Source organism: Dermacentor silvarum, chromosome 1, assembly GCF_013339745.2.
Source record: "Dermacentor silvarum isolate Dsil-2018 chromosome 1, BIME_Dsil_1.4, whole genome shotgun sequence".
Lineage (NCBI taxonomy): Eukaryota > Metazoa > Arthropoda > Arachnida > Ixodida > Ixodidae > Dermacentor > Dermacentor silvarum.
Window position 1 is genome coordinate 169959371 of NC_051154.1, and position 11882 is coordinate 169971252.

General features: G+C 43.5%; 1 protein-coding gene across 1 annotated transcript in view; it reads right to left on the reverse strand.

The window, feature by feature from the left end:
- The window catches only part of LOC119434944 (centrosome-associated protein 350-like), a 194607-nt gene that overhangs the window by 16505 nt on the left and 166220 nt on the right, over positions 1-11882 (reverse strand). The window contains exons 26-27 of the mRNA XM_049673160.1: positions 1774-1849; positions 36-1690 (exon numbers count right to left, since the gene is read on the reverse strand). Coding sequence (XP_049529117.1) covers positions 36-1690; positions 1774-1849 — 1731 coding nt within the window. The remainder of the gene's footprint in view (positions 1-35; positions 1691-1773; positions 1850-11882) is intronic.

Sequence of the window (11882 nt, forward strand, 5' to 3'; positions counted from 1 at the left end):
AATAAGTGATTCAGCTACAGCACAGGCCTGCTCACCTTTGGACCCATCTCTGCAGGTGCATCCTCACTCAATGTCAAAACTGGAGTTCTTGAAGCATCCTTCCAGGAAAACTCCTCATCGTCAAGATCCGTTGAGAGTACCATCAGGTCTTGTGGCCTCTGGTACTCGCGACTGTTCCTTGTTTCTTCAATGGTCGCAAGGATCGCACTCACCTTCTGGCTTACATTAGACTTGTGACTGTCACTTTCAACAGACATGGCCGTGAGCAGTCCCTTCTCTTTTGCAACACCTACTACAGAATCTATTGCATCAGAAACCAGCTCCTCAGCAATGGCATTGATAACATCAGTAGCCCAAGGCTGATCAGCCTGCAGAGAGCAGTCAAGTTGCTCGGATGTTTCTGTGATCTTGACTTCAGCAGCACCAGCCAATGTTTCTCTCCTGGTGACCTGAACATAGAGGTCATCTGTGCTCCTCTCTGTGGCCGACAGCACCTCTTCATTTAATGATGCAGTGAAATATTCACGACTAGCAGGTACATCTAGTATGAGCGTACATTCACCATGCATTTTTTTGGCAATTTCATTAGAAAAAGCTGCTTTCACTGTCACAGATTCTTCAGCAAATGGTATAGAAGAGTCCTTTTTGTCTACGAGGGCTTTAATGGTATCCTCTAGAAGATAACAAAGAATACTATTGACTACCTTATCAACTTTACCTTCTTCAATTGCTTCTTCGTGAGACAGGCTTGAATCTATGACTATACTGTGCACAATCTCTTCTGTGTACTCAGCTACCTCCTCTGTGACTGTTGACTCATCCTCCAAGCTAGACAGACTCGCTGGAGCGTCAACTGTCTTGCTGCTAGCAGGACTTGAAGCCTCTTTAAGCACACCTACCTCACTCAGGTTTTCAGCATGACTTAATGATTTTTCACAAGGATGTTTTTCAAATGCTTGTGCCACTTTATCACAAGGCTGCTCATCTGGGCTCTGTTTTACAAGGTCTTTGACTTCGTGGCTCAAAGATGTTTCAGTGTCGCCAAGAGAAGGAAGTATTGCCTCAGAAGTTGTGTCATTCTCGAACTCAGACTTGTCCATGGCAGGTAAATTAGCCTCTTTCGCAGGCTGTTCAGTCGAATTTACCTTATTTCCGGCACCTCCTTCATATAAAAGACTTTCTGATGCTGTTGCACTGACGTGTTCACTGACGTCATCGTCACTCAACAAAATCTTGTCTTTGTCAGTGGCACGTTGAGCCTGAAATGTTCGATCAGTACTGCTCTCCACAGAATCATCGCCTGCGTCAATATCAGGCTCAGAAGTCCTGCCAGGAACCGAAGTGTTATCCTGGGCCAATGGTTCATTAGTGGCTCTTGCACTAATGGACGAAGGGTCTTCAGCATCTGGCTGAATGTCAGAAATGGAAGATGGTTCTTCAGCAGCTTTGGAACTAGCATATGAAGATGTTGCTTCAGGCTGTTCAGTGCCCCTTTTAGAAGCAGATACAGAAACTTCCTTACTGCTTAGCTCTTCCACAATTTCAGAACTAGCAGATGACGCCGATGTCCTTGGGTCTGACTTATCAGTAACAGATGGAGTAGCTAATTTGGGAGTCAACTCCTCGGCTCCAGATGATACAAATGAAGAGGCTTCATTGGATTGCTCTTCCTCTGTACCAATTTCAGATGCTGAAATAAATAAGTTATTAATACACAGATATTCTTCAAGGAACTGAAGCTCTGCTATAAAATAAGACAAACAGTAAATTTACCAGATACTTTTGAAGATCCAGTCAACACTTCCACTGCTGACTCAGTGCATGATTTAGATTCCTTGCTTTGTAGTGCCTGAAGAGAACAAAAATGCCAGGGAAATTATTGAAACAAAGAGTCCTTCATTCGCATTAATCCACAGAAGGCATGTGCAGAAAAAACAAAAACAAAACACTGAGTGCCGTTTGCTCACTGGGCATGAAGTACACTAGCTTGTCCCCACAATGCACACTGTAACTGAGGCAGAACCTATTGGGCCTGATGCCTTCATTCCTTCAATTACAGTGACATATATTCTCATAACATGACAAGCCTGAAGTACTTGATGTGAGATTCCACAATTTTTTACAGCATCTATACTTGCCAGGTTTAAAAAGGTAACCTTCGTATATCTCAAGTTTCGACACTAGTGATCTCTTAGAAGAAACTAAAAAAGGGTCAATAAAATTAGCCAGCATTTTAAGTGGTTTGCATAAAGATTTAGAGCTCTCACAAAACTTGCTTGCATGCTACTGGGCCGTGCCACACCTCTGATGTAAGCTATTAATCTCCAAGCTTATACTAAATCATGAGATTTGTGCAGTGCTCACAGGAAAAGAGGATGAACATTAAAGCCAAATTTTATAGAAAAAATGCTTGTGTGTGTGTGTGCGCGCGCACACACACACACACACACAGTAACAACATTGTCAGTAACAAAGAATTTTAGCTATCATGCATAAAGCCTTAAATAAAATGCACATCATTCTATGTGAACAAGAGCAAGTGCATGTTGTTCGGAGCCTCGTTGAGAAGCCGCCAGTAATGTTTTAGTTCCCAACTCAAGATGGTGAATTAAAGGTAATTAGCAAACTTTTTAATTGTTGTTCTAATCATCAAGATGTCAATTAGGGAATTGCAGATAAATGTAATAAACGTCAAAATATGTTGCCAGAAACGTACACATTGCGGGTTTATTTTTTCTGGCTTAGAGAGAAGGCATAAAAAATATGAATAACTATAACACATCCACACACATGGTACAGCACTGTCGTCAGTCTATGTGGGAAAGCAAGCTATTCATTGCAGGCTCACTGGTCAGGGCAGCGTGTTTTCTTGTTGTTGGAATGCAATAATCACCTGGAGTTGTTGGGTGTCGTGAAAAGAACACGCATGCTGTTATCGTCACCACCCAGTCCAGCTTGTTTTCCCACAGACTATTTGATGGCACTGCTATCCTGTGTGCACGGATGCATAGTCACATGGTGTTTTTCATATTTCACCGACGTTCTCTCTTCGCCACAGAAATAAACATGCCATGTGTACATTGCTAGAAACATCTAATTTTGACATCTCGTATGATTCTCTACAAATACACATTTGAAAGAATCATGGATACCATTTCGTGATTTAAAATAGAAAAATATGCATTAGCGACCTTGATGACGTCAGGATTTTAGGCTAGACATTTGACGAGCACAACTGGCGACTAGATCTTGTTTTAAACCGCATAAAAAATACTGGCCTAGTTTTCAATTCTAAGAAAGTGTCATTTTGTTAAGTGGGCAACCTTGCTGCTTGGTCACGCAACTGACAAAGATGTCATCAGGTACAATCCACAGAAGAACCTGCAGCATACACCGCCTCCTCTCTCCCCTTTTTTGAACACTTCCAGTTTTTTAACTCACATTATTCTCGTGCATCAACTTACCCTCCTCACCACTTGGAGGAAAAAGTGAGCTAGACATATAAACATTGCCAAGGAAAGCAGTTCCTGCCCTGACAAAGAGTATGTGCCTTGGGCACATGCCTTAGATGAAAGATAACAGAGGTGTATCACTTGGGACAGTTAGTCCCATTATCCACGATGACTTGGAAATGAGAAAACTTGCAGCAAAATGTATCCCAAAGCTTTTGACAACTGAACAAAAGAACAAACGTGTGGAGACATCAGTGGCTGTTTTGGAACATTTTGCATAAAATGGGTCAGATTTCTTGAACAAACTGATAATTGGTGATGAGACATGGATCTACTGTTATCATCCCGAGACAAAGAAACAGTCTACGGAATGGAGGCACAGTGGTTCCCCCAGGCCAAAGAAAATCTGTGTGCAAAGGTCGGTACAGAAGCAAATGGCACCAGCTTTTTGGGATAAGAAGCGACTTCTGCTGGTGGACTAACCCCATCAAGGTTCAACCATTCTTGCAGAATATTACTGTACTTTATTGACGAAGTTGTGGCAAAACATCAAAGAAAAACATAAAGGAAAGCTTTCCAAAGATGTCATTGCTGCTAGGCGATGTCTGAAACAATGGCAAAATTGACCTCCTTAGGCTTTCAAGTGATGTGCCATCCACCCTATTCACCTGACCTAGCTCCTTCTGACTATCATATTTTCCCCAATCTCAAAAAACACCTAAAGCGACAATGATACAGTAGTGTCCTAGACACATAGGTTGACAGCATAAGCGAACACTCACTCACTATCACCATTACTTCTTTCAGGCTTCACACTCACTCACGTTCATACTCATGTATACTCACGCTCACCAGCTCTGACTCACATTTGGACTCATGTCAACTCACACTCAGAGGTACTAACTCACGTTTATACTCATGCCTACTCACACGCACAAGTACTCACTCCCATTCATACTCGTCTGCACTAACACTCACTTCCACTCGCACTCAGCACTAACATTCACATTCACACTCACGCCTACTCACACTCACTGGCACTCGCTCACATTCACACTCACACCATTGAAATGAGCGCGAGTGAATGTACTCATGAGTGTGCCGACCTCTGTGTCACCTGTCCTTGCTGCGCGCTATCATTCTTACTCCATGCCTCCTCTTTCTTCTGTTGTCTGTATGAATGTGTGCCGAGATGCACGTGCTTGCTGCCCATTCTTGCCAGACTTCCCTTCATTCGGATTGAGCTAAGAGGGTGGAAGGTAGGGGAAGCAACTGACTGTTGGGCTAGTTAGTCACCCTTTCTCACTATGGTAACTTACCTTAAAGTGGTGGACACACACCCCACATGCGCATGCAGTCGAAATGTATGGTAAAGCACAAGCAATCAGGCAAATTTGTGATGAAAGTATCTGATAATTAAAGAAATAAATACACAGTGAAAGAACACACCATGTCTTGATAATTCCTACAGGCATCGTTTCATCCACTGTGATAAGAAATGTGTAATTATGAAACAGGAGCAAGAGAGAACAGCTCATTCAAAATTGTGCAACAAGTGAACCACTCGAGCAATACCATTTTACTCTTTCGCCTCTAGGATATCATGTGTGCCTTGTTCGACACCCAAGTGAAGACTTTCTGACAAACAAAACAGGATGCAGGACAAATGCTGCACACAAACAGATTTCAGTAACATGTTGATGCTTTGCTATGCAAGCATCAAGCAAGCTAGTCTGACTTGCTATTTAGACTTCCAAGCGACCGGGGCTGGTCTCGCCATTGAAAATATCGATGAATTTTCAGTCACGCCGTGGAACTAGCAGCACGGTCACCACAAGAGTATAAAGTCCTCAGCAAATAAAGTGCAGTAGTGGGAGTACAAGGCGTTCTCTCCATTCTCCGCCATAGGATAGTGTGCTGTAAATATTTATTTTTTTCACTTAAAACGTAGTTTCGGTTACAGATTTATGTGTTTCCATGTCTTTCGCATAATCTTTTGATGCACGTTAGCTTCCCTTGGCTTGCCGAGTGGTGTGATCATTGCGTGCTTGGGGCCTCAAACGCTATAGTGCAATGCTATGGCTTCTACATTCACTTTGGGTCTGTCCCATACTCCAAAAGTGACCATCGCCAATTCCCTTAGAAGATTGGGCTAGTTGGTGATTGTATGAATGAGGTTTCACCAAAGTATTTTTCTTTAAAAAAAATCTTTTCGTGATGTAAGCACTTTGTAAAGTTTCTGAAAAGGAGCAAAAGTTGGTTCAAGGTAAATTTTTAAAATAAAGTGTGAAACTAGGTACAATGACAAATATTGTAGAATATTCTACTGGCGTGGTTCTTTGATGTGACGTTATAGGTGAATACATTTATGAACTTTCCGCACTTAATTCGCTTAGTAAAGAAGCAAGAAATTGTGTGCATTTTCAGGAATTTTTTCCATAAACATTATTGTTCCAGCCACAATGTTTTTTCACAATTTTTTTTTCTGTTTATGTAGCTTCTGCTAAACATGATGTTCTACTATGAAATCATGTACTTTTCCAAAATGTTACTTCCGAATTTGGCAAAAACTCACTTTTAAACAGTGTTTTGACCAAAATTAAGCATTAAGGCCCTCCACATAAAAATACGCAAGATAACTTATTATACGAACTAACCTTTCAGCTAACGATCTTGAAATTTCTGTGAGTAAATTTCGTTTGAGGTGAGAAAAACATTTTTGAAGTCCACAACCAATATAAACGGTAGGCACTCCTAAACTGTGTCCTCACTGCAAAACACTCGTCGACCACAATTGAATTCTTCCCATGCTTTTTAATTCTTTGCACAGAAAATATGGGCACATGCTTTTTTATGCACCGTAAATGGCAGTAAAGTATCCGTTTACACTGTCTGAATGTTGATGCCCTCACAACTACGTTTTACGATAATACACTTGTGCAATGAAAGTAAACCATGACTGCTTTGAGGTTGTCGTCGGGAGCACATAGTTATTGGACACGAGATATTGTGCATCCATGCGCTGGCTCTCGCAATCTCCAGATTAGCGAGGCAGTCGCGCCACAATTCGCCGCATTTGCAATGTGCCGCACGAGACAGATTTTCCGTGCTAGCCAAAATATCTCGAAATGAAAACATGTATACAGCTGCGCTCAAATCGCATTAAAGAGTATCGTAATCGTTGGTGAATTTTTTCTTGCCTCAAACAAAACTTAGTCAAATTAAAATTTCTACATCACAAGCTGAATGGTTGGTGCATATATTGAGTTGTCTCACATATTTTTATCTGGAGGGCTTCAACGCTTAATTTAGGTCTGAACATTGTCAAAAAGTTACTTTTTGCCAAATTCAGAATATTCTTGAAAAGTGCATGATTTCATGTCGAACATTATTCTTAGCATAACGGTAAAATAGAAAAAAAATATTGTAGCTGAAATGTTAACGTTTATGCAAAAAACATTCTAAATATGCACACTTTTTTTTGCTCTTTTACTGCGCCGATTAACTGCAGAGAATTCATAAATGTGTTCACCTATGACATCCCATGAAAGAATCACACCAGTAGAATATTATAAAATAAGGTTTGTCGTTGTACCTAGTTTCATACTTCATTAAAAAAAAAAATTTACCTCCAAACAACTTTTGCTTTTTTGTGGAAACTTCAAAGAGTGCTTACAGCCCCAAAAACGTTTTTCGTGAAAAGTACTTTGATGAAACATCATTTATACAATCAACAACTAGCCCCATTTTTTCCCAAGAGAATCGGCGATAGTCACTTTTGGGGTCTGGTACGTTTTGCAAGGAATTAGCTTAATATGCTTATACGCTGTGTAATGTCAGTGGCATTCAGCCTGGACAGTGTGTATGGTACAGGCTACACTAATAGCACTGACATTCATAAAGAATGAATATGCAATTGTTGAGAGAGCGACTGCATATAACAGCTACTAAATTTCACGTTCATCCTGCTTCTTAGGCTCTGTGGACATATAATACAAAGGAAATGTCTCGCGAAATTTACAAGCACTGCAGAGACCATGTACTCTTGCTCGTGAGATGGCTATACAGAGTCACGCGAGGACTGGTAAAGTATGTGAAAACAGTGAACTATATATGTGCATGTACCATGGGCATGTACCATATTTACCAGTGTATAAGTTGCGTTTTTTTTTTTCTGAATTTTTCGTTGGTGCATCTTACAGAACTTATATACTTTTTTTTTTAACAGCAAAGCTGTTTAAGCTATCCATAGCTCTGTTAGTTGTCCGTGAAAAACTGTGCCGAGCTATGACGTCACCTCGCCTTGCCTAGTAGCCCCCAGCGCAGGTGCGCGCTCTCTTCGCCCGACACAGACACGGCTCCACCGAGCTGCCGCCAGCCGCGCGCTACTGCGTATGCGCCGTGACGTCATCCCGGCGCATCTGCGCTCGCCGCCCGTACACTGTGCATAGCTTTCGCCCCAATTCCCCTACGACTTTGCCACCAGCTGCGCATTACTACGCATGCGCCGCGAGTCGGATGTGACATCACGGCCAACTGCGCATGCACTCCTTCATTCCGTATGAAAGCTGGTGCGGGGCAGCAGCGCGCCAGACGTAGACATTGGGAGACCAACGAAGGTTCGCACTGCCGAGGAAGAAGCCGCTTAAAAAAAATCGCGGCGCACTGCTAAGCGAGACTGACAGCATCGACGCCGATTGGACCCGGCACGGTTAGCCGAAGAAGTCACTGCAAAACGACAATGGCGAGCCGTTGTCGACAACCCCGAGTACGTCCAGCGAGAGAATGCTAGGGAACAGGAGAGAAAGCGTCGGCTCCGCGAAAATTCCGACGAGAGAAGCCGAGAACGAACGATACCGATCAGCTCCGCTGTGTCAGTATCGCACTAGGCAACTTGCACTAGTTGTCTTGTGCCACTAGTACAAAGTACACCGAATACTTTTTTTGAACACTGCCGTCAAAATCGGATTGGATGCAATGCCCCCACGAAGCGCACTGGGTTGACCCCCGCTGCCACTTAATTGCTCCGGGTTCTGTGCATGCTATCGAGGTACCGGGTTCTTCTCATGATCGCGTTCCTGAGCGCCGTGCGAGAAGGACGATGCAGCAATGCAAGCGGCGGCAGGGCGACCGCGAGTCGACCGACCATGAAGTCGTCGCATCTGCTGATCGCTTTCAAGGTACGGCGTGCACCACTGTGCAAACTACACAATTGCAACAAGAGTGCAGACCCCCCCCCCCTCCCTCCGGTGCTGCCTTCCCGCTTTCCTCCCTTGTGCGCAATTCGGCTCACCGTCGCACGCTTTCACTCGTATATAGAGCATGCGGCGCACGGTGATGATGTTAATGTCCTTGCACTTTATACGGAACATCGTGGTGACCACAATGGCAGAAATCGCCTGGAGTGTCCATATCATTGCTATTGCAATTATATATGAATGGCACCCACATGCTTGCGTGTTACCCGCATTCATGAAGTGAAACGTCACTGTAATTTTTTAGATCGCTTACAGAATGAACAGGTGCGTTTTATATACCTTTTTTTTTTCAGGAGAAATGCCGTTTTGAGGGGGGTGCGACTTATACAAAGGTGCGACTTATAGACCTGAAAATATGGTACGTCATGTACACTAGTATTTCACAATATACACGTGCAGAGCAAAGAAGAGGCCCCACTTCGTACGACGTCTGCTCAATGAAATATTCAGAGCCATGTGGGAAAGCGCGAAAGCCACCACTTGGCTCCCCCTAGTCCAGGTTTGGACAACTGTTCCCAATCAAGCCTCTCTGCAGTCCCTATGGGCTGGGTGAGAAGGGCTTTGCGAACAGCGAAAAGATGATAGGATAATAAGCCCTAGCTTTGGGTTGTGGACCCACTTCGCAGTCTGTAAACCTCTTCCAAATCCGACGCGAGGTTGCTTTCATTAAAAATGTCAAGTTGCGTTCTACTTACGGAGAATGAAACTGCCTTGTGGGAGGTGCATTGTTTTTTGCATTTTGCCTTCAACGCCTGAGTATGAACTCTGGAACTGAGCCTGTCAAAAATTCTGCTTTTTCATACACTTCCTTTCTTGTTTATATTCACGTCTACTCAAACCACCAGGTTAAGGAGGTGTGCCGACCGGCACGTCTGAAGCATAGTTCGCCGCTTCTCCACGTCACGACGCAAGATTGGTGCTGCAGTCAGTATAATGGTTCCGCAGCGCATGCCGTCTGCTACAGGTGGCAGACGGCGGCCAAAAAAATAAATCCCACATTGGAATAGTTGTATGGTGTCTGTCCGTGTCAGTTTCAAAAGTGAAGCGCTCCGGGTCTCTCGTACTGTTTGCAAGTTCTCAAGCGATATGGAATGTTCCAGGTCGGAAAAATGATTGACGAGATTAGTGGTGGCATTGCTCCACTAAGGAGACCACCAAGGAGACTTACTGCTTCGCTCCGAACTGCAAGTCGGGCTCTAAATCTGTGAGAAAGAGCACTGAAATTTACGAATTTGGCAAGGTCTCCTGACAGCGGAAATGTTCGCCCCAGGCTGCTCAGTAGCTTGCTCAGTATCAACGACGTTAATGATCAAGCAGTACACCGAAAAGCGTACGTCCATGAGCTCCTCGACCTTGGAAATTTGCAAGCCGCACATGAGGTGCTCAGCACCTGTAACATCGAGCACTGCTGCACTGCTACAGGGAAAAGTGACTCTAGGCTTATATTCTATATAGCAGGCTATGTAGCCAGGAAGTTCCTGCAAAGAACCAAGGGCTCAAATTGCTCAGGGACATTACTGAATTCAACAGAATCAGCTCCTCCTCCCGAGTCGTCACTTACTCTGCCCATGAGTAGGTCAGGGCTGTTGCTTCCTTCTGAAGCACTCAAAAAACTGGCAGCATCGCTAGAAGATGCCTTCAGGCTGTGCTTCAGTTTAAATGAGTTACGAAGGAACAGTAACGCCGACTTTGCATCCTTTCTGCAGATGAATCCTCCAAATTTGATCGACTGTGAGTGGCACAAGAAAGAGCTCACAAACGATGCTGTGAAGTTCTATTCAATTACATGCCTTTACTTTCTTGTCAAGGGCAAGAACATGGCGCGCGAAAGCAACAGGGAGAAGAGGAAGCACCTGAAGCTGAGGCGTGTGCTGTGAATAATGTGATGATGTGGTGGACCAATGTTGCGACCTTGCTGGCACTAGGCTATTTACGTTGGTGCGTCTGCTGACTCAAGTTATGAGAGCTTTTCTTGTATTTTAAATATATTCATGAATCTAGTCCAAGGCGTATTGCTTTATTTTATTGCAACCAAACAGTGAACCATATGTACTTACCAACACAATTCTTTTTGTAAGAATTTAAATATTGTAACTGAGGCAACAATAAAACACCCAATAGCTGGATTTCTCAAAATTGAAACATTAGAACTCACTAAATATCAAGTAAACACGTTTTCATATACTGTATAAAACCATTGCAGTATTGTTTTATGCATGGAAAAAATGCATCTACGTATTTAATGCAATGGGCTGGAGCGCCGCTTTTATACCAATAAATGTGACTAATCGCCAAGCTAGAAAATTGACTTCAGCATATCGAATAGACGACAATAACAAATTCCCCATTCCGGCTTTGCCTACACTGCTCAAAACGGCCATCATATAATGCGTACTTCAAAACTAGAGCAGAGACAGCGATTTATCAGACAGCGATATATCAAACACTCTGTCTACACTGCGCAGCCGACATTGCGCGCAGCTGAACCGTTATACTGTCCACAGCGCCACTTCTGCGTCATGATGCGGAGAAATGGTGAACTAAGCTCGGTCGGCACACCTACCCATCTAGCCACCGTAACTAGGTGCTCATTCACGTTCACACTTGCATCTACTCACACTCGACGACGGTCACTCACGTTCATGTTCACGTCTATGTACTAACACTCTTATATAGGCACTCATTCGTGTTCATAAGTCCACTCGCACTCACAGGTTCATACGTCTGCTCAGAGTCACTGGCACTTACTCACGTTCACTCAAAGGCATTCACTCACGTTCACACTCACCGGCACTCACTCATGTTTGTACTCCTGCCTATTCGCACCCACAGGTACTCACTAACGTTCACACTCACGTCCACTCAGTCACCAGCACTAACTCACGTTCACATTCACGCCTTTGAAATGAGTGTGAGAGAGTGTACTCATGAGTGGTTACACCAGCAAATGAAATAATTGTATCTACAAGGACTTAAGCGGCAGGAATGATGTCGCAAGTGCATTGACTTTCTGGGGTAATATGTAAAATAGTGTCATAGTTGCAGCTTTATAGCTGAATTTTTTTTTCAGGTTAAGGCTAAATACTTAGCACCCCTGTACTAAACATGACCGCCTGTGACAACCACAAACGAGGATGTTGACCACGCCTATGACACGAAGCAGTCATAAGTG